This window comes from Felis catus, chromosome C1, assembly GCF_018350175.1.
Source record: "Felis catus isolate Fca126 chromosome C1, F.catus_Fca126_mat1.0, whole genome shotgun sequence".
NCBI classification, from domain to species: Eukaryota; Metazoa; Chordata; class Mammalia; order Carnivora; family Felidae; genus Felis; species Felis catus.
The window spans coordinates 108,371,503-108,395,973 of record NC_058375.1 but is presented as its reverse complement, the minus strand read 5'-3'; the positions used below and the strand labels follow the sequence as shown (position 1 = coordinate 108,395,973).

The following is a 24,471-nucleotide window of genomic DNA, read 5'->3' as shown; positions in this document are numbered from 1 at the left end:
AAAGAAAACAGAGGGCAGGGAATAATAAGGAGAAGAAATCAATGAAATTACAAACAGAAAAATAGAAAAAAGTCAACGAAACCAAATGCTGGTTCTTTGGAAAGTCAATAAAACTGAAGAACCTCTAGTTAGATTGACTGAAAAATAAAAAAAGAAAGAAGACACAAATTACCAATAACAACAAGAAAAGCAAGGATATTCTACCTGCATTAAAACCACAATAAGGGAAAACTATGAACACTTTATGCCTATGCATTCAAAAATTTAGTTGAAGTGGACCAGTTCCTTGAAACACACCAACTATCAAAGGTCCATGATTTGAATAATCATATGTCTATTAAAGAAACTGAATTCATAGTAAAACAAACCCTTCTAACCACAACAGCAGAATCCTCCAAGGCCCAGACAATTTTGTTGCTTAATTCTATCAAACATTGCAGGAAAAATAATCCCAAATCTACATAATCTCCTGAAAATTGAAAAGAAAAGAACAATTCTGACAATGCTGAACTTCATCTGAGCCCTGTGGTCCCAGAAAACAGAAAAACTTCCCCCCTTTTGTGATCCTTCCGTGTTCTGTGAAAGCGCTACTACAAAGTACCACCCTTTTCTCCCATATCCTAAGGTAAGACTACCTCTGTCCTGTAAGGACTCTCTTGTTTTATAAAAGCCCAAGTTTTCTCCCTCTTCTCCAAGACTTTCCTCAGTAAGGAACATTCTCCCTACTGCAGTAGCCTGAATAAAACCATCTCTATTGCCCAGTGCTCTTCATCTTTGGCAGTTTTGGTTCTGTGACGTGTACAGTGTCAGAGCCTGCCTTCTGATCCCTGTTTGCTCCACGCAGTTGATGAGCCCCTCCTTTCCAAATGGTGATGGGGAAACAGTGGTGTGTGGGGCTCCTGGTCCTGGGCTCTGCATTTGTGTCCATCAGTAGCATGGTAAGGATTTGATTTTGATTTCTTTTGAGTGCTCACTTGATTTCTGGTGCTGGCTTCATTTGGTTTCTTGGTTTGACCATTTGGTGATCTCTGTAAACAGATAATGGTTTATAGAGATCTTGTTTCTGTTGAGTGAAGATGGCAGAGAATCTGGTTTGTTTGTCTTCTGTTTGTCTAGTCATCTATGTTAAGGTCAAATCAATTAAGAATTTCATGCCCACCAGCATGTGGATATCTGGACTGGCGAGTTTTGTATTTCTGTGTATGCTTGACCTGTGCCTGAAATTTTTAGAAGCTTTCTCTTTGTAATCAGAAAGGTCTTTCCCTCTCACTGTGTAGGTGTGTAATATTTTCCTAACTTCAGGCAGTATTACCAAATTAGATAATAAAATCTCTTAAAGGAGTTCTATTCTGATCAGCTTGAAAATAAATTAGCATTTGTAATAATTGAATATTCCTAATATTAAAGAAGTTAAGGAAATTGAACCTCAAATATATATATATAAGTTTTAGTTATTTAAGTAATCTCTATATCCAGTGTGGGGATCGAACTCACAACCCCAAGTTCAAGAGTTGGATGCTGTTGTGATTGAGCCAGCCAGGTGCCCTGAACCTAAAATATTTTCAACGTGAAAAAAATAACTCAGAAACAGTTTAACTGTTTAAGTTCAGATAATTTAGGTAAATCTTTGGCAGACAAGACTAGTTTAATATGTAACTTAATAAATGGAGTGATGTTTTCTATATGTTAAATAATTATTAGTGTTAACTAATATATGTGTAGGTTTTTATTCTACTTGGGTATGTTCCTCCTAAACTTACACAGGCTTACTGACTAGTAAGCTAGCTAGTAAGCTAATGCTAGTAAGCTAGCATTACTGTTACTAAATGTTTACCATTATGAAAAATATGCATTTGTGTTTAACAAATTTGAATCATTATTCTAACAAATTTTCTTTCTATAGTAAGTATGTCAACTTGAATATAATTTCCAAGATTTTTGTCACTTAACCTTCGAGTTAACTGATGGATAGTCAATAGATACTTAGATTATTTCAATAAGATAGAATACTGAATCGTTCATTGATTACTAAACATAAAGTTTATGTATTCTTGTTCTTTTAATGCTACAGAGAGACTATATATATGTATTTGGGTCTTTTAATGAATGTGTTTCCTTTCTCTACTTTGAGAAGTATACCGTGAGGGGTATAGATAGAACTAGAAAGTTGTGAGAGAGGAGTTCAACTTGTCATGGTCAAAGCTGATGAAGAGTTGCTAGGTTTTATAAGATTAGCAAAAGGAGCTATAGTATCAAATATTATACTTATGGAAAAAAAAGAAGAATTTGGTTTTCCCTTTGTTAAAACGACAAAAAATTCTTGGATTATTGGTTTTCTCTTAATATGAGGTTGTGTAGGGTTATTTATTGCTTTCTGTGTACTTTGCCTAGACAGCAGAGATTCTGTATATTATAAAACCAATCTTTGTGTTTATGTTGACTTTGCCATGTCTCTGATCACTCCAGATCACAAAGATCTCTTAATTAGACAAGAGCTAAGATTCCTTACAATTATGCTTATTTATTTTTGAAAGAGAGAGCGAGAGAGAGAGAGACAAAGAGTGTGAGCAGGGAGAAGCAGAGACAGGGAGACATCGATCCAAAGCAAGCTCCAGGCTCTGAGCTGTCAGCATAGAGCCCGACATGGGGCTTGAACTCATGAACCGCAAGATGACGACCTGAGCCAAAAGTTAGACACTTAACTGACTGAGCCACCCAGGTGCCCCCGTAATCACGTTTATTTTAGAAATACACTTTGGTTACACAGATAGTCAAGTGTTGTTCAGTAACCCATGATCTTATCATAATCACTGTTCAAATCTCTTGACAACTTTTGATATTTTGTCTTTCCAAAATTAAATTCTTTTTTTTTTTAATTTTTTTTCAATGTTTTTTATTTATTTTTGGGACAGAGAGAGACAGAGCATGAACGGGGGAGGGGCAGAGAGAGAGGGAGACACAGAATCGGAAACAGGCTCCAGGCTCCGAGCCATCAGCCCAGAGCCTGACGCGGGGCTCGAACTCACGGACCGCGAGATCGTGACCTGGCTGAAGTTGGACGCTTAACCGACTGCGCCACCCAGGCGCCCTTCCAAAATCAAATTCTTAAAGATAACTTCTGAACCTGAAACTGCCTTTGGGATCTCCCAGAGGGTTCTTGGAAAATCACAAAACATTTGTTCTTTCACCTTGTAAAAAATACAAGTGTTATAAATATTTGTTTATCTGATATGTTACCATAGATGAGTTGATGGGAAGACCTGTCAAGTCCAAAAGAAATATCTGACCTTCCCTAGGTTAAATGTGAATGGATAAAAGGTTAACATAAGTATTTCAGAAATTGTATGCTTTATGGCAAGTTCATAGAGAATTGCCAATGCCCTTGCTATCCATGATGTGTTCCTATTTATCAGAGTATTGATCCTACTTTGCCTGGTATCATACAACAATAACATAGCATTATAAGTCATGATCTCATTTATTTTTAAATGTTAACTTGGTTGCAACTTTTACTTTTTTAATTTGAATCTAGCATTTTGTAGGCCAGTAGTTTTCAATTAGGGATTGAAATAATAAGACATATGCAGCAATTTTGTTAATATGCAGATGTTTAGGACCTGCTCCAAACTATTCAATCTCTTTATAGGTATTCTTGCTATATTCTAACTACATGGTTTGTATATTCATAATAAACTTTCTCAGGATTATTATATATTATATCAGAAGATTTTTTTCTCTGTAAAGATTATGTTCATTTATTTTAATAAATTAGCTATAATGTTAACCGTCTTCTTTGAAAATAGGGATAATCATTATGTTTATAATTATGTCTCAAATGTTTTGATTGACTTTATTATCTTGTTTTGTATACAGCAGAAAGATCCAAAATTCCTTGTCTGTTATATTATTCTTATTTTGAATCTCATGAGATCTCTCACTTTTAAAGTTATTAGTAATAATTTAACCACAGGCACTTTAAGTCTTCTGCAGATAGTTTTTTTGTTTTGTTTTATTCTGATGCTTCAGCTACTGGCCCAAGAGCTGCTGCAACAACGAAGTGTCTCAGAATCCCATGAAAGGGACTATGACAGGTACCTTTGAGTGTAGGGTTCTGATGTTACATAATCGGCTTTGAGACTGCAATAGTGGATTCCTAAAACTCTAGCAGAGAAGCAGATGGGTTTTAGAGACTGCAATACCAAGACAGACCAGAGAAATAATTAATTATATTAAACTATATGAATTGATGAGGGATGATTGTGGGTTTTCTTTGAAATATTGTTAATATTTTAATGTTCTATTTTCTGGATACATAAGGAACCACTTTTTTTCCTCTTAAGTTACCTTCAGCTGAAGAATAACCATTTGGTAGACCATGCTTTTGTAAAATTAAACATTTGTTAATTACACCTTTCTCTCCCTGCCTGAGCCCTCTAGAATTTGGACACTCTGAGTATTCTTATTTTCATACCAATATAATTGTTTGCATAGGTTCAATAAGTATCTATCCTCCTTGTTAACAGGAGGCACACCTGGAAACTTGGCTATACAACCAAAGCCTTGCACAGAATATCATATTTAAGAATATGAATTTAATGAAGTACACTGAAATGCTTTTAAGGAACTTAAACTGACTTTATGCAGCCAATGCTCATAAAGACTTCTTGGAAAAACTGGTTAGATTTGGGGCTTTTACAGTTCCCAGCCCTATAGGTCAGTGAGGAAGGTCAGTTTCTGGCGGGCCCAGGAACATGAGGATATTTAGGAAACTTTTAGAAGGGAGGAATTCACCCAAATCTGTAGGTACTAGAGGTGATATCTGGTGGGTAGTCCATGGCTTGGCTTCCTAGCCTCTGATGTACAATGTTCAAAAATTGGAAGACTTCATATTGTCAAGATCTCAATTCTCCTCAAACTGATTTACAGATTCATCACAATCTGTATCAAGACTGCAGAAGGACATTTTGTAGATATTGATAAATTGATTATAAATTGCATATGGAAAGGCAAAAAACCCAGAATAACTACAGTAATACTGAAAAAGAAGGATAAAATGAGAGGGTTCATATATCTTTCTCAAGACATACTATAAAGCTACAGTACTCAAGACAAATGGTATGGGCAAAAAGATAGACCCTTACATCAATGGAACAGAACAGAGAGTCCAGAAATAGAGGCACAGCTAATGTAGACAGCTGGTTTTTGACAAAAGGACAAAGGCAATTCAATGGAGAAAGGATAGCCTTTTTAACAAAGGGTGCTATGAAACTGGACACACAAAAGCAAAAAAAAAAAAATTTGACCCTCATCTCAAACTATATAGAAATTAACTCAAAATGGATTAAAAAAATCTGAGTATAAAATGTAAAATTATGGAACTGTCTAGAAGAAAATACAGGAAACACTGTGTCCTCAGGTTCAGTAAAGGAGTTCCTGGATACAACAGTAAAAGTATGGTCCATAAAAGAAAAATTATAAATTGGGTTCCACTGAAATTACAAACTTTTGCTCTGCAGAAGATATTGTTAAATAATTAAAATACAATCCATAGACTGGAAAAACTATTGGCAAATCACATATCTGACAAGGTATCTGTATTCAGAATATATGAAGAATTCTCAAAATTCAGTAATTAGAAAACAAGTAATCCAATGAAAACTGGGCAAAACATTCAGGCACTCTGCCAAAGAAGATATATATCTGGCCAATAGCATATGAAAAAATGTTCAACATCATACTCATTGAGGAAATGCAAATTAAAACCAAATGAGATATCACACAGATAAAACACTGGCAATTCTAAGTACTGACAAAAATACAGAACAATGGGAACCATCGTACTTTGATGGTGAGAATGAAAATGGTACATCCACTTTGAAAAAGTGTTTGATAGCTTCTTATAGTTAAGGATACACTTAGAAAATCACCCAGTAATTTAGTCCTAGGTATAAAATTATGTACATATAAAGACTCATACACTAATGTTCATAGTAGCTTTATTTATAATAGACAAAAACTGGAAACCCAAATGTCCTTAAATTAGTGAACTAATAGACAAACTGTGGTATATCCATTAAGTGGAATACTATTCAGCAATTAAAAGGAAAAATAACTTGATACATGCAAAAACACAGATGAACCTCAAATGCGTTATGCCAGGTGAAAGAAGTCAACCTCAAAAGGCAATACAATGAGTGCATTTATATGACACTTTGGAATAGTGAAATCTATACGGATGGAGACTAGACTAACCAGGAACTGGGGGTGGGGAGAGGGGTTGACTACAAACGGACAGCATTAAGTTTTTAGATTAATGGGACTCTTCTGTATTTAGATTATCATGGTGGTTACATGACTGTATACATTTGTCAAAACTCTTAGAACTATACAGCGAAAAGAGTAACTTTTACTGTGTATAACTTCAAAAATAAAATAAAGAAGGAAAGAAAGTATGCAAGCAATTTGACCACATCAACATCCTGCTTGAAACCTTTCCATAGCTCCAAGAACTGTTAGTCCACAGTTGTTAGCATGGAGCCACAGCCTGGTCCTCCTTCTCTCTTGTTATGCTCCTCATTCCATATTATTTGCAATTCCTGCATATTTAAAGCACCTGATACAGTACCCAGTGCTGGTACTCAGTAAACACAGGCTCTCTTCATTTGAACATCGTTCTGCATTTGTTTATGTTGGCCCTTTCTCATGAAGGCTCTTTCTACTCCTTACTCCAGCTAACTTGCAGGCATGAAGACTCAGGCAATACCTTCTCCTGAAGGGTTTCTCTGACTCACTTCCTCCCCATCTCTGCCCCTCATAACAGGTGGACTCTGGTGCCTCTCTTCTGAGCTTCCCCATCTGTGCAATAAAGGCTTGGGGATGTTCAAACCTTACACATTTTGAAGAAGGGCCTGGCCTTCAGCTGGTTTGAGGGAGATTGACTCTAAGGGTCTGAAATATCCTGCCTGATAAGAATGGCTTTGTATACCTGGGCCTTCAGCCACTCCAGACAGTTTATACTAACAGTGTGATTGACCATGGGGTCCCTGGGCTACACTGTATCAGTGTGACTCTGGAGAGCTTGGAGACTTTAGTTAAGGCCAGTCTTGTGGGCACTACATGCCTAAGTAATTGACCTCCAATAAAAACCCTGGACACCAAGGCTTCAGCATACTCTCCTGGTTGGCAATACTTCCTACATGTTGTCACACGCATGCTGTTGCTGGGAGAACCAAGCATGGTCCATGTGATTCCATGGGAGGGGACATCTGGAAGTTTGCTCCTGGTTTCCCTTGGACTATGGCCTATGATCATTTTGCCTTGGTTGATTTTAATCTGTATGCTTCCACCATAATAAACTGGAACAGCTTTTCTGAGCTGTGTGAGTCTTTCTAGAGAATCCTCCACTGAGAGTGGCTTGGGGCCATGGGTTCCCCCTGACACATCATACCACTGGGTTTACTTCTATCAGAGCAATTATAATGAGCTGTCACTGTCTGTCTCTTTCTGTGCTGTCATTTATTTAAGAGCAAGAACCTTGTATGATTTGCCTACCATCTTAGTGCCTAGTACTGTGCCTGGAACATGATGAGTGTTAAATAAATGTCTGACTGCAAGAGAGGCCTAGCCTTCTCATAAGTCTGATTCCTATCCAAGTCAGAAAAATGCCTCAGGGACTTGCAGAGGAATGTGGAAGTAGCAAGCCTTTTCTCCTAAGAAGAAATCATAAGGCATTAACCATGCAAAAGCACAGGTAGTAAAAACTGTCAACTCCAGAAGCCTGAACTGAGAATTAATTCTGTCAGACAAGACACCCAGAGTAGGAATTTTAAAAGCCTTAGCTCAGGGGTGGCAGTGTGGTAACATGGCTGAGGGCTACGGAGACTAGGTGGTTGCTTAGGGGGAGATGAGAAGAGCAGGACAGAAAGAAGGGTTACAGAAATTCCACCTTGTCATCTCTGTTTTATTTTCAGATTCTGCCTTTAAGGAAAGCCCTCTAGGGGCGCCTGGGTGGCGCAGTCGGTTAAGCATCCGACTTCAGCCAGGTCACGATCTCGCGGTCTGTGGGTTTGAGCCCCGCATCGGGCTCTGGGCTGATGGCTCAGAGCCTGGAGCCTGCTTCCGATTCTGTGTCTCCCTCTCTCTCTGCCCCTTCCCCGTTAATGCTCTGTCTCTCTCTGTCTCAAAAATAAATAAACGTTAAAAAAAAAAAATTTAAAAAAAAAAAAAAAAAGGAAAGCCCTCTCTGCACCAGAAAAAGTGAGGTTTCAATGGAAAATGTCAAGAGTGTACATTTAAAATTCAAGAAGTCTTTTGGAAATAAGGAGAATCTATAGGTCTCTGGTAGATTCCGTGGCTGATGCTCTGGCTGCAGGTAAGCTGCAATTCCAGTCTCCTGTACTAGCCTTTCTGGTTCTTGATGACAACTACACAAATGTTTAGCAATACACTCCATTACAAAATCACAAAAACAACAATTAAGTTTGCTAAGGATCTTTTACTGGTAATTCTTAATTTTTCTTAAGAGAAAAATGTAGTTCAATTAAACACACACATGCTTTGTCTTAGAGCCATAGACCAAACAGAAACACAGCATACAATAAATGCCGACTCACAGACGGTATCCACCCCAAATCAATAGCTCTGACTAGAGTCATGGAATTTTATAGTTGATTAGAGAAGAGGTCAGGTCTTTGATTTCAATGTCTTCGTTTTGAAAATAGGGTAACTGGGATCTAGAAAAAAAGCCATGAGTGTTGAATAAAGATAATAGCATGGAAATAGCCAAGACAGTACTTTGATATGTCCTCCCCCACACAACACAACCTTTCCTTTCTGGACCTGGCCCAGCCTCCACTCCAAATCTGGCAAAGAGCCCTTATCAAATCACATGGATCCAGACCTAGAGCTCTAGGGAGACATGACCTAGCTAGGCAGACTGGGATGAGTTACTGCATCTCTCTGGGCCTGTTGTTGTACCTGAGTTGTAGGATAATAATGCTTACCTCACTGGATTTTATGTGGTGAAGGAGGTAACATGCAGCATCATACCTGGCATATAGAAGGTACTCAAAAAATTACTCTCCCTTTGTTCTTCCCATTGACTCCCCATCTACGGCAGCCTTTCCAAGATCTCCTCATCTAAACCACAAATCCAAAGAGTATTACTTGAGTGCTTATTTTCTCAATTCCTCCTAAGGATGGCAAATAGCTAGTACCATTCCAGAAGAGAAGAGAGTTCTTGCATTGCATCCAGTAGATGTCTTGGGACATTAGGGCTTAATTATCTGTAGGAATCCAGTTGAGATGATTTCATGGACTCACAAAGCTCTACAGGGTTCATGGCAGTACACTGTTACAAATCTGGTTTTGGATATTACTGATACAGGGTTCCCAAAACAAGGCAGGTGGTAGAGGGTTGAGGGATGGGACTGAGGATGAAGAGGGGATTCAAAATGCTTTCAAGCCCTGGGTCTCCATAGTTGGTTACTGACCAGCAATCCCTGAGCACGAGCATTGTTCTGTCCATAAGTCTAGTGATACCTGTGTTCTGTGAGGGGCATGGCATTTGCTTTTGGGCCTCACATAAACTCTTCCAATATCATGCTGCTTTAAACTCTGCCCTCCCATTATAGGGGCATCTCTGAGTCCCTCAAGGAGAAGTTTTCTGGGCCTTAGCTTTTACCTTGCCCCACCCCCCAACACACACATACACATCACCCCAGAACTTCACACACACACACACACACACACACACACACACACACACACACACACACAGCTGTCTATTATCTCTGAAACTCATCCAGGCTGCCTCCATGCCCCTGGTGTGGTCTGGAGAGTCCCTGAATCTCAGAGTCACCTAATAAACCTGGGTTTCTTCCATTTCCATCTGCCTCACCCCTGCTCTGGGGCAAAGGAATCCTTGGGCACCTCCCTTGGGCACCAGGGCACCTCCTCCAGCTTCTCTGGGCCTGTTTGCCATTGCTAAGGTGGAGCTGGTATGTCTTCTCACTCTGGAAGTGGAAGGAAAGCCATTTGGGCAAAGAGAAAAAAAGGAGTCCTTTGCCAGTTTCCTTAAAGTCTCACTTATGGTATTATCTAGTTTGGTTTTCTCAAGTGGGGTTTCTACTTAAGTATCCCAGAGAGGAAGGAGAGTTTCAAGGGAATTGAGATGGGAGGGTGTCAGAGCTGCAGAATTTTGAAAACCTTTTATTTGGAGGAGACACCAACTTTTCTGAGTTTCATGTGTTTGTTTTGGGACAGCGCAGATGAGAATTGTGGAGTGCTCAATACAAGGGTCTGGGCATCACCTTCCTTGTCTAAACCCACTGACTTTAGAGCAGAGTCCCAACCCTGTATCTGCCAGTAAAGGTACAACCCTTGGGAGCCAACCTTTGACTCTACTCCTCAACGTGGTCTATGCTCCACCCCTGGGGGAGGGTGGGAACTGCTGTCTGCATGCCACCCTCCCAACCCCCAGCCCCTGCTCCTCTCGGGTTGTCGGCTCTGACCAGAGCACACACAGCGCCTCACTTCCACCTCCACCACTGGGTATGACCACAGACTGTACCCTCTACCCCATGCATAAGCATAATGCACACATTACCTCCTGCCCCCTACCGCCTGATTTCTGATTTCTGGGCAGTATCTGTCTTCCTTTACAGCTCCCACTTCAGGGGCTCAAAAATAACTTTTTGAATGTTTGCAAGAAGTAAAATACAAAGAATCCAGTTTGCCAACTAACCAAGGGTTGGGGATCACCATTTATAAAACCACTCTGGACTTGCTTAACTAATACGTAGGGTCAAAGTCTTCTCAATCTGTAGCCAGAACGCGGTCCTCCGACTAGAGCGGGGAGCACATGGTCCTAGGGACCCCAGAGCAACCCTATCTCGGAGAAACAGCACTGCTTGCTTCAGAGGGCCCGAGACAAGCCCCCTCCTCTGGGTGGGGCACCTCTGTCCTGAAGCCAGGACCAAACACAATGAATCTGGTCCACCTTTGACCAGCGAGCCCTTTCCCACCTTCTTCCGTTTTAGAGGTCAAAAAACTGCAGTTCGGAAAGCCAGCCACGTGCCGTTGGTCAAGCAAGAACAGTTGCATCAAGGACCAAATTCTATTCTCACCTTAAACACTCAGTCTCCCGGCTGACGACGCGCCCTGCTACGGGAGTGGGGTGCAAACAAGGTCCCAGCTGTAACAGGTAGCCCACTGGTGAAAGTGGGGGGAAGAAGGGACAGGCATGACAGGAGGCGGGGCGGCGGTAAATCAGAAGATAAGCAGGGAAAAGAAAAGGAATCTGGAAGGCGACGCAGCGGGCAGCAAGGAACCAGAAAATGGAAGCGAAAATCAGAGAGAGTGAGGGAGGAGAGGACAGGAAAGAAGAGGAGGCGAGACAGTGTCGCGGGGGAGGGGGAGCGGCAGGTCACGAGAGGACAGACGCGGGGCGCGGCAGGGGCGCGGACGGCGCCCTTACCGGCGGTGGCCGAGCGCAGGCTCTCCAGGCTCCAGGAGCGCGACAGGGCGCCGCGCATGCCCCCGCTGCCGCCGCGGCCTCCGCACACCACGCCGCTGCTGTCGGAGTCCGAGCCCGGGGACAGCCCGGCGCTACTGCCCCCGCTGCTGCTGCTGGTGCCGAGGTCGCCACTCGTCTGCCCGCTCGACTCGCTCGGGCATTGCTGCGCCCGGCTGCAGGCGGGCCCGAGCTCCAGCCACAGGCTCGGCGGCGGCTGGGCCGCGGGCGGCGGGGCGAGCGGGCTGGGGCCGGCGGCGCCGTCGGAGGGCGAGGGGCGTGCGGGCGGGAGCGTGGCGTCCCCGGCCCCATCCCCGCCGCCGCACGGCCGCCGCTCCGGCCCGGCTGACATCATGGGGCTCCGCTAAGGAGGCTCGCGGTCGGCCGCCGCCCGCTCAGGCTCTGCGGGGCGCGCGCGGGGCGGGCGCGGGGCGCGGTCGGGCGCCGAGCAGGCAGGGCGCGGCGCCACCGCTCGCCGCCCGCCCCCGGCCAGCCTGGCGGGCGCACAGCCGCGGCGGCCACCCGGGTGCGGGTCGCGGGCCCGGTCGGCTCGCGCTCACGCACGCGCGCACGCAGACCTGGAGCGGCGGGAGCGGCGGGGGCGGCGGCGGCGGGCGCGGGCGCGGCGCGCGGGGGCACCGCCACCCTGGGTCCCCGCAGGGCCGCGCCCCGCCGCCAGCATTCCCACGCGTGTGTTAGTTAGGCTGGGGTCATCTGACAAGGGGACGCACCCGTAGGGCCGGTGGGCGCTCGCTTCTCTTCCGCAGGGACCCAGCTCAGACTGCGGGCAGCGCGTCCGTGCCCACGTGGGGGCGGGAACGCAGGCGGGAGCGCGGGGCCGGGCTCCGGCTGACCTCCGCGAACACCGTCTCGGGGGAGCGCGCTTGGCCGGGACACGCCCCCAGCCCCCGGGCCTGCCGCGCGCACGGTGTGCGGAGGGGAGCGGCACCGCGATCCTCCCGAGAGCTAGTCAGCAGGAATCTGCCCCGCTCAGGAGCATGGTCCCCGCCACGAAAGTGCCTGAAACAGCCTAGCAGCAGGCACAGATGAGAATGGGAGCCCCAAAGCACAAGACAGCCAGGGATTACAGGGGTTGTTTTGGGGGAGGATAGGGATTGTTAGGGGAAAAAGTTGCTGTTTCCTCGGACCCTCCCAGACACTCCTGAGTGTTTTGTAGGTTCTTGGAGTGTACCTAAAGGGTGAAGTACATCCACTGTTCCATACAAGGACAATACATCAAGAAGTACTTATAGGAAATACAAAATCTGGGAGGTGAAAACAGTGGGAGACTTGGTCTTGGACGTGAGATGTGTGAGGGAAGTCCTAATATGGATTGATATGGACTTATCAGCTTTTTAATGACCCTTCCCTCCCAACCTCCTACCCACCCCACCCCCCTCCCCCAGCAACATCCTTCCTCCAACTCCTCCAAGCCCTAGCAAGCTGGTTGTAAAGTGGCAGAAGTATTAACAACAGTGAGGATGAAATGAGAGGCCACATACCAGCTGGTATAGGGCGGATGCTGCAAAAGTGGTCATTTTCTCCCCTTCTTTGCATGTGGGGTCCGTTTCCTGTTGCCTGTCTCCTCTGTGTTCCTAGCGCTGTACCATGGGGAACCCTGTGTCTTCATAATACCTATCTCCTTTCTTTGTAGGTCCTCTGTTATCTCCTCTATCAGATTAATACATTAATATCTGCTGCTTTTAATAGACTCAGGGGTGGGGACAATGGTATGCCAACATTTATATAAAGTACAAAACCCTATACAAGCATAAGGTAATGCCGGGTTGTTGGGTGTTCAATTGATGGGCCCTGGGGGGTGACTCAGCCAATCCGCATCTTGAAGCTCCTCCCTCAACTTACTGTACTTGTTCCAGGAGACTGTGTGCTTTCCTAACCACTCCATACCTGGAATGCACACTTGTTATCCATGCCTCTATCCTTTCTTGCCCTTGGGAAGGACAATTCTGTCCTCCCCTTATTCCTGATTATGGGAGGTTCTGCAAGAAGGGCCCCCCTCATGTTCTTAAGTGGCTGTCAGGTTGAGGGCTCTGAGATAAGTTCCTGTGGGTGGGAAGAACTGCTCAGGAAGGAGATGGTCATTGCCAGCAGGAGGCACAGATCAAGAGACACCACTCCCAACTCATCAGCAAGTCTGGGTTCTGCCTCCAGAATAAGTGTCAAAGTTGTCCATATTTACTTTACTGCTACCAGTATCATACTGTGCTTGGAAGACTGCTTTAGTCTTTTAACTTGTTCCACAGAGCAGCCTGAGAGAGCTCTAAAATATAAATCATACCATGTCACGCTCCTGCTTCAAACCCTTCAGAAGCATCTCTTCACAATTAGCCAGACCCGCAAAACCTGTGTACTGACCTGACCTATCTCTCCAATTCTGATCATCTCCCCCATCCTTTGCTCTCTGCCCTGCAGCCACTGTGGCCACCTTGCTGTTTCTCCTTCTAGCCTCAGGGCCTTTGCACTTATTGTTCCTTTCACCTGGAATGCTCTTCTTTTTGCTTTTCAAGGTACTGGCTCCTTCTCAACATCAGATCTTAGCAAATGTTATCTCCTCAGTGAAACTTCATTTATTTCTTCCTAGGACTCATCTGTCAATGGCTTGTTGTTTATCTGTTGTCTGCCCCCATAGACCATGGATGCTGTGAGGGCAGCAGCTCCTTACCTATCACTGTGTCTCAGTGTGAGCAGAGCACCTGTTGCAGGCTGGGTGCCTGGTAAGTGCCTGTGGGAGAATGAGTGGGGGCATGGAACTGAACAAGAGGCCAGTTAAGCAGGATGAGAAGAACATTCTTGTTCTGCGGGTTCAGAACAGATGAGCAGATGATGTGTGATACTGAATGGATGGTAACAAAGGTGGTGCCTCCAGATGACAGCAGCATGGGCTGGTCTAGCCTGTGTAAGCCACAGTCAACCAGACAGCCAAGCACCATGCTTTTTCTGAGTCCATTTTTCTTTTAAGTCTTCCTGAGACTTCAGTAAATTCTTATTTGAACCAGCTATCCCGGTCTCAGTTCTTCTGTAGGGAAGATCAGAGTGTCCTCATTTGAGCTATAGTATGAAAAAGGGATCCACATTTTTTAAGACCACGGTGGTGATGGCAGCTGAAATTACTACATACTATCCAAGGATAAGGGAATCTTGGGGGATGAAAGTTGATGCAATGAGACTTAGCTGCCTCCCTAACATGGGAAACCCTCCAAACTCATCCATTTCTGATACCAATAAGGGAGAGATGAGATTTTGGTTCTCTTGCCATCACATGGTAGGTTTATAATTATATCTCTATATCTCTATTTCTATCTATCTATCTATCTATCTATCTATCTATCTATCTATCTATCTAAATTAACGTTAATACAGCATCTTTATGAGAAAGGTCAGCACAGAAGGATCACTGTTTGAGACTGGTTCAATGATGTGAAAATAGGAGCTGCAATGTTCAGCTGTACATGTAGAAACAGACAGTTGTCTAAATTTAGAGATTGGCTTCTGTCCTGTCTCTTCTAGCTAACCCTGTATTTCAGTTTCTACAAAAGTGTTAAACAGAAAGAAGCTTTAAAACCAGAGAGATCTGGGTTCAAGTTCTGTTTTTCTCTTACTACTTGTGACTTTGGGTAAATTATTGAAACTTCTTAAGTCTTTCTCCCTTCACCCATCAAATAATGATACTGAGAACTATTTTTGCAGGATTATTGTAGGGATTATATAAAGTGATATGTGCATATACAATAGTGCCTAGCAATGTCTGAACTATTAGCAGCTATTTATTAAGTATATATTAGGTGTTAAGTACTTTGCATATATTATTTAACTTCCACAACAACTTTAATAGATACCATTATTAGCCTCATTTTTCAGTTGAAAATAATAAGCTCAGAATAACCCAAGGCCACACATTTAGGAAGTGGTGGAATTGGTTCCAGTGCTCACCAACTATGCTTTGAACCACTATGTAATTGTTAATTCCTTTCCTCCTGATTTTGAGGATTCTCTAGACAGTTCTTGCTGGAATATTATCAGTATCATTGGCAAGAGACACTGTGAGCCTACTTTGTACATAGCATACTGCTAGCTGTTGGGGATATAATGAGGAAGTTTAAGCAATGGATCTTGATATTGAATAAGTATGATATAGGCTCAGCCATCCAAATTATCTCCTTTAAGACTCTTCCTGAGATGACTAACAGGTTATAATAATAGGGAAAATTGAGACTGTCTTCAGGCAAGCAGGACAATGATGAATTCTACTGACCCACTCACCAGTGAAACTAGTGGAAACTACTTAAAAATAGCCACTTAAAACCTCTGGATATATTCCTAGGGGAAAATAGAAAATTAAAAAAATCTGTTCAAGAAAATCAGTGAAAGTTTACTAAGAAAGGTGAGAGTCTATGATATCTGAACCAGTACCACTGCCTCTCCCCTTCTTCCCAGCTCAGTGAGTTGGGAGATTTCACTCCAGATGGCTAAGGCAAAAAACATGGGGCTCCCTCTCTCATCTCCCAGCTGGAGAGCTTACTTCCCTAGAAGAGCAGTATTTTTCACCCTGTCCCCAACTACCTGCTATTGAGGCTAAGTCCTGGGTGAGAATGGTTGAGCAGTGGGGACTCCCTTCTTCAGCACACTGAGCATATTAAGGCTCTGATATCTCTTCCCCCTGCTTGTGAGGCTGTCATTCCATGCCAGGCAAGCCCATGAGACCATAGACCAATGTACACTCCTTCAGTGATTGTCACTCAGAGAGAAGCCTGCCATTATCCCCATCCCCAGCTCCAGAGCTCTTGCTCAAATATTTTGCCTAGGGGTAGAATTTTGACTGTGGGAACGCTGTAAACAGATTATTGCTAATTTTTTCCTAGAAGAACTGCCCTCATTTGTATTAGAGCATGGAGAAGTTTAAACCTAAAGGTGCTCCCCAGAGCAGTGAAGCTTCTGGTGAAAGGCATTTGGGAACATATTCATGGATCTGATGAAAATACAGCCTAAAATTATAAGCCCATTAGTTTTCAAGAAAGAACCAGGAATGAGCTATTTGCAAGAAAGAACCAAGAATAAGCCCTTCTGGGATCAGAACAAATACCAAACACAGATCTCTGAAACTATTCCTTCAAAGGAGCCAGAATTTGAGCAGCTTATGCCCCAAGGCATTGTTGTAAACAGTAGACTAATCAGCTGCCAATCAGTGGAATTTAAAAGCTGAGTTTAACAATAGAAGGGTCAATCCATCAGGAAGATATAACAATTAAAAAACATATATGCCTAATAACAGAGAACCAAAATACATAAGGCAAAAACCAATAGAAATGAAGGGAGAAAGGGATATCCAACTTTCAATAATGCATAAAACAACTATACAGAAGATCACACAAATAGAAGAATTGAACAAAACTACAAACCAATTAGACCTGCTAGTATCTATACAGCATACCACCCAACAATAGAAGATATATTCTTCTCAAGTGCACATGGGACACTTTCTAGGATAGACCATATATTAGTCCATAAAACAAACTTCAGTAAATTTAAAGGATAGAAATAATACAAAGCATGTTTTTTGACCACATGGAATAAAATTAGAAATCAGTAATGGGAACTTTAGGAAACTCACAAATATGTGGAAATTAAACAACACACTCCTAAGTAACCAATGAGTCAAAGAACAGACCAAAAGAAAAATAAGAAAACATTTTGAGATAAATGAAAATGAAGACAAAATATGCCCAAATTTATGGGACACAGCTAAAGCAACTCTTATAGGGACGTTTACAGCTGCTTATGCCTGTGTTGAGAAAAGAAAGCTCTCAAGTCAACAACCAAATTTGCACCTTATAACACTAGAAAAACAAGAAATGCAAAACCTAAAGCAAGCAGAAGGGAGGAAATAATAAAGGTTAGAGTAGAAATCATTACAGAAAAAACCAGACAACAGAAATATAGAGAAATAGAGAACAGATACAGAATAGAGAAAATAAAAGAAACCAAATGCTGGTTTTTAGAAAAGATCAACAAAACTGGCAGACCTTCAGTTGAAGAAAGAAGACTCAAGAAGAGGAGGATCAAGAATAAAGAAGAGTACTCAAATTACTAGAATCAAAAATAGAAGAGGGGACGTTACTTCTGACCCTACAGAAATGAAAAGAATGATAAAGGACTACTATAAACTATTGTATACCAGGCATTGAGATGACTTAAATGAAATGGACAAATTCCTAGGAAGACACAACTTTCAAAACTCACTCAAGAAGAAGGAGACAATCTGAATAGACCTACAAGTGGAGATTGGATCAGTAATCACAAGACTACCTACAGAGAAGAGTTCAGACCCTAGTGGCTTTATCCCTGAATTCTACCAAACATTGAAAAAATAATTAATACCAATTCTTTACAAACTACTGCAAAAAGTAGAAGAGGAAGGAACATATCCCAACCCATTTTATTTTTTTTTTTATTTTTTTTTTATTTTTTAAATTTTTTTCAACGTTTTTTATTTATTTTTGGGACAGAGAGAGACAGAGCATGAACGGGGGAGGGGCAGAGAGAGAGCGAGACACAGAATCGGAAACAGGCTCTAGGCTCCGAGCCATCAGCCCAGAGCCCGACGCAGGGCTCAAACTCACGGACCGCGAGATCGTGACCTGGCTGAAGTTGGACGCTCAACCGACTGCACCACCCAGGCGCCCCTCCCAACCCATTTTATGAGGCCAATAGTACCCTGATACCAAAACTGACAAAGATATTACAAGAAAACTACAGACCAATATCGCTTATGGATATGGATGCAAAAATCCTGAATAAAATACTAGTAAACCAAATTCATCAAAACATACAGGGATTTATATATCTTAACCAAGTGGGATAAATCCCAGAAGTGCAAGGGTGGAGTAACATCTGAAAATCAATTAATGTAATATACCATATCAGAATAAAGAACAAAAGTTGCATGATTATCTCAATAGACCCAGGAAAAGCACTGACAAAATTCAACACATTCTCATGGTAAAAAAACAAAAAACTAAGGAAAAAGCCAAACAACTCAACAAACTAGGAATAGAAGGTAAATTTACCTGATAAGGGTGTCTATGAAAACCCTACAGCTAACAACATACTTAATGGTGAAGATGGGATACTTTATCCCTAAGATCAAGAACAAGGTATGGATACCTACTCTTGCCATTTCTATTCAACTTTACTGTCTGGAGGCTATAATCAGGACGGTTAGGCAAGGAAAAGAAATAAAAGACATCTAGATGGGAAAACTACCTCTATTTACAGATGACACAATCTTGTATGTAGAAAATCCTAAGGAATCCATTAAAAAAATGACTAGAGCTAAGAAATGAATTCAACAAGGTTTCAGGATACAAGATCAATATACAAAAATCGATTATATTTCTATATAGTTCTATATACTTTCAATGAAAATTAAGAAAATTTCATTTGCAAAGCATCAAAAAGAATAAAATACTTAAGAGTGAATTTTTCAAAAGGGGTACAAACTTGTATTCTGAAGGTGATGAAACATAGTTGAAAGAAATAAAAGAAGATCTAAATAAATGGGAAGAATCCCATGTTTGTGGATCAAGAAATTCAGCATTGTTAAGATACTCTCCAAATTCATTTATAGATTCAACACAGTCCTCATGCTAACCCTAGCTGATTTCTTTGTAGAAATTGATACCTGATTCTAAAATTCATATGGAATTGCAAGAGACTCAGAATAGCCAAGACATTCCTTAAAAGGAAGGGTAAAGGAAGAGAAAGACTCCACTTCCCAATTTCAAAATTTACTACAAAGCAATAGCAAACAAGACAGTGCGGTACTGGTACAAGGACAGACAGAGATCAGTGGAATAGAACTGACAGTCCAGGAATAAATCCGTATCTATGATGAACTTACAAGGCTACCAAACCATTGAAAGGGGAAAGAATACTCTTTTCAACAAATGGTACTGGAACAACTGGATATCCACATGAAAATGAACTCAAATAAAAAAACTTAAATGTAAGAGCTAAAACTATGATACTCTCAGTAAAAAACATAAAGGCAAATACTCATGACCTTAGATTTGGTAAAGGATTCTTAGATATGATATCAAAAGCATGGGCAACAAAGGAAAAAGATAGATAAGCTGGACTTCATCAATATTAAAAAAAAATTCCGGGGCACCTGGGTGGCTCAGTCAGTTGAGCGTCCACCTTCAGCTCGGGTTAAGATCTCGCCGTTTGTGGGTTTGGGCTTTGCATCGGACTCTGTGCTGACAGCTTGGAGCCTGGAGCCGGCTTTGGATTCTGTATCCCCCTCTCTTTCTGCCCCTTCCTCGTTCGTGCTCTCTCTGTCTCTCAAAAATAAATAAACATTAAAAAATTAAAAAAAATTCTGTGCTTCAAAGGATACCATCAAGAAAATGAAAGGACAAACCACAGAATAGGAGAAAATATTTGTAAAGATTATTTATCTGATAATTCATGTGCATCTAAGGTATAGAGAACACTTACAACTCAATTAAAAACAGCCAGATATCCCAATTAAAACACAAACTGATGGTTACCAGAGGGAAGGTGGGTGGGGGGCGGTGGATGAAATACATGATGGGGATTAAGGAGTCCACTTGTGATAAGCACCACGTATTAGAAATGTTGAATCACCATATTATACACCTGAAACTAACATTACACTATATGTTAACTTACTAGAATTTAAATAAAAACTTAAAAAATGAGTAAAAGAGTAGACATTTCTTAGAAGAATAGAAGACATATAAATGGCTGATAAGTATATAAAAAGAGAAATATAAATCAAAACCACAATGAGATACCACTTGACACCCACTAGTTTGAAAGAATCAAAAAGTCAGATAACAAGTGTGGTGAGGATGTCGATGTTGGAGAAATTACACTGGAGGTGGAAATGTAAAATGGCACAGCTTCTTTAGAACACAATTTAGCAAGGGAGGAAGATGGCGGCGTAGGAGGACGCTGGGCTCACCGCGTCCTGCTGATCACTTAGATTCCACCCACACCTGCCTAAATAACCCAGAAAACCACCAGAAGACTAGCAGAATGGATTCTCCAGAGCCAAGTGTAGACGAGAGGCCCACGGAAGAGGGTAGGAAGGGCGGAGAGGCAGTGCACACTACATACACTGGCGGGAGGGAGCCGGGCCGAGGGGCAGCCCACTGGCAAAGCAGAGCCCTCAAGTCTGGCTTGAAAAAGCAGAGGGGCCAGATAGAGTATGTTCGGACAGCAAGCGGGACTTAACATCTGGAAGGTTATAAGCTAACAGCTCTGCTCGGAGAGCAGGAGGGATGGAGGACTACCGGAGGGAGAGTTGTTGAGCCCTGGATGACAGAGCTCAGCTTGGCAGGGAACAAAGGCGCTCACCAGCGCCATCTCCCTCACCGATCCTCCAGCCCAAATCCCAAAGGGAACCAGTTCCTGTCAGGGAACTTGCTTGCACCACGCAGACACCCAATGCTGTGCTTCTGCGGATCCATCCCTCCAGCGGTGTGTCTGACTCACTCCTGGTGCTGCAGGGCCCCTCCCGAAGCGGATCACTGAAGGAAAAGCGAGCTGAGCCTGCCCCTCCCGCCCCTGTGCACCTTGCCGATCCACCCCGGCTAATACGCCAGATCCCCAGCACCACAAGCCTGGCAGTGTGCAAGTAGCCCAGACAGGCCACGCCACCCCACAGTGAATCCGCCCCTAGGAGAAGGGAAGAGAAGGCACACACCAGACTGACTGTGGCCCCAGCAGTGGGCTGGGGGCAGACATCAGGTCTGATTGCAGCTCCACCCACCAACACAAGTTATTCAAGACAGCACAGGGGATGTGCCCGCAGTTCTGCACCACTCCAGGGACTATCCAAAATGACGAAATGCAAGAATTCCCCTCAAAAGAGTCTACAGGAAATAACGACAGCTAACGAACTGATCAAAAAGGATTTAAACAATATAACAGAAAGTGAATTTAGAATAATAGTCATAAAATTAATCGCTGGGCTTGAAAACAGTATACAGGACAGCAGAGAATCTATTGCTACAGAGATCAAGGGACTAAGGAACTGCCAGGAGGAGCTAAAAAATGCTATCAATGAGCTGCAAAACAAAATGGAGACAATCACAGCTCAGACTGAAGAGGCAGAGGAGAGAATAGGTGAACTGGAAGATAAAATTATGGAAAAAAAGGAAGCTGAGAAAAAGAGAGATAAAAAAAATCCAGGAGTATGAGGGGAAAATTAGAGAACTAAGTGATGCACTAAAGAGAAATAATCTACGCATAATTGGTATTCCCGGGGAAGAAGAGAGAGGGAAAGGTGCTGAAGGGGTACTTGAAGAAATAATAGCTGAGAACTTCCCTGAACTGGGGAAGGAAAAAGGCATTGAAATCCAAGAGGCACAGAGAACTTCCTTCAGACGTAACTTGAATCGATTGTCAGCAGGACATATCATAGTGAAACTGGCAAAATACAAGGATAAAGAGAAAATTCTGAAAGCAGCTAGGGATAAACATGCTCTAACATATAAAGGGAGACCGATAAGACTCCTGATGGATCTCTCTACTGAAACTTGGCAGGCCAGAAAGGAATGGCAGGAAATCTTCAATATGATGAACAGAAAAAACATGCAGCCGAGAATCTTTTATCCAGCAAATCTGTCATTTAGAATAGAAGGAGAGATAAAGGTCTTCCCAAACAAACAAAAACTGAAGGAATTCATCACCACTAAACCAGCCCTACAAGAGATCCTAAGAGGGATCCTGTGAAACAAAGTACCAGAGACATCACTACAAGCATGAAACCTACAGACATCACAATGACTCTAAACTCATATCTTTCTATAATAACACTGAATGTAAATGAACTAAATGCGCCAACCAAAAGACATAGGGTATCAGAATGGATAAAAAAACAAGACCCATCTATTTGCTGTCTACAAGAGACTCATTTTAGACCTGAGGACACCTTCAGATTGAAAATGAGGGGATGGAGAACTATCATGCAACTGGAAGTCAAAAGAGAGCTGGAGTAGCCATACTTATATCAGACAAACTAGACTTTAAATTAAAGGCTGTAACAAGAGATGAAGAAGGGCATTATATAATAATTATAGGGTCTATCCATCAGGAAGAGCTAACAATTATAAATGTCTATGCGCCAAATACGGGAGCCCTCAAATACATAAAACAATTACTCACAAACATAAGCAACCTTATTGATAAGAATGTGGAAATTGCAGGGGACTTTAACACCTCACTTACAGAAATGGATAGATCATCTAGACACACGGTCAATAAAGAAACAAGAGCCCTGAATGATACATTGGATCAGATGGACTTGACAGATATATTTAGAACTCTGCATCCCAAAGCATCAGAATATACTTTCTTCTCGAGTGCACATGGAACATTCTCCAAGATAGATCACATACTGAGTCACAAAACAGCCCTTCATAACTATGCAAGAACTGAGATCATACCATGCATACTTTCAGACCACAATGCGATGAAGCTTAAAATCAACCACAGGAAAAAGTCTGGAAAACCTCCCAAAGCATGGAGGTTAAATAACACCCTACTAAAGAATGAATGGGTCAGCCAGGCAATTAGAGAAGAAATTTAAAAATATATGGAAACAAACGAAAATGAAAATACAACAATCCAAACGCTTTGGGATGCAGCGAAGGCAGTCCTGAGAGGAAAATACATTGCAATCCAGGCGTATCTCAAGAAACAAGAAAAATCCCAAATACAAAATCTAACAAACACCTAAAGGAACTAGAAGCAGAACAGCATAGACACCCTAAACCCAGCAGAAGAAGAGAAATAATAAAGATTCGAGCAGAAATAAACAATATAGAACCTAAAAAAACTGTAGAGCAGATGAATGAAACCAAGAGTTGGTTTTTAGAAAAAATAAACAAAATTGATAAACCTCTAGCCCGGCTTCTCAAAAACAAAAGGGAGATGACCCAAATAGATAAAATCATGAATGAAAATGGAATTGTTACAACCAATTCCTCAGAAATACAAGCAATTATCAGGGAATACTATGAAAAACTATATGCCAACAAACTGGACAACCTGGAAGAAATGGACAAATTCCTAATCACCCACACACTTCCAAAACTCAATAAGGAGGAAATAGAAAGCTTGAACAGACCCATAACCAGCAAAGAAATTGAATCAGTCATCAAAAATCTCCCAACAAATAAGAGTCCAGGACCAGATGGCTTCCCAGGGGAGTTCTACCAGACGTTTAAAGCAGAGATAATACCGACCCTTCTCAAGCTATTCCAAGAAATAGAAAGGGAAGGAAAACTTCCAGACTCATTCTATGTAGCCAGTATTACTTTGATTCCTAAACCAGAGAGAGACACAGTAAAAAAAGAGAACTACAGGCCAATATCCCTGATGATTATGGATGCAAAAATTCTCAATAAGATACTAGGCAAATCGAATTCAACAGCATATAAAAAGAATTATTCACCATGATCAAGCGGGATTCATTCCTGGGATGCAGGGCTGGTTCAACATTCGCAAATCAATCAATGTGATACATCACATTAATAAAAGAAAAGATAAGAACCATATGATCCTGTCAATCAATGCAGAAAAAGCATTTGACAATATTCAGCATCCTTTCTTGATAAAAACCCTCGAGAAAGTCGGGATAGAAGGAACATACTTAAACATCATAAAAGCCATTTATGAAAAGCCCACAGCTAACATCATCCTCAACGGGGAAAAACTGAGAGCTTTTTCCCTGAGATCAGGAGCACGACAGGGATGTCCACTCTCACCGCTGTTGTTTAACATAGTGTTGGAAGTTCTAGCATCAGCAATCAGACAACAAAAGGAAATCAAAGGCATCAAAATTGGCAAAGATGAAGTCAAGCTTTCACTTTTTGCAGATGACATGATACTATACATGGAAAATCCGA

General features: G+C 42.1%; 1 protein-coding gene across 7 annotated transcripts in view; it reads right to left on the bottom strand.

Moving 5' to 3' along the window:
• ARHGEF4 (Rho guanine nucleotide exchange factor 4) overlaps positions 1–24,471 on the bottom strand; it is a 269,255-nt gene that overhangs the window by 77,984 nt on the left and 166,800 nt on the right. Inside the window, exon 1 of one of the 7 annotated variants that reach the window (XM_023259192.2) lies at positions 11,477–11,721. The exons of the other annotated variants lie outside the window; for them this stretch is intronic. Coding sequence (XP_023114960.2) covers positions 11,477–11,534 — 58 coding nt within the window. The 5' untranslated portion in view covers positions 11,535–11,721. Of the gene's footprint in view, positions 1–11,476; positions 11,722–24,471 lie in introns of those variants that run through there. 7 annotated transcript variants of the gene reach the window in all.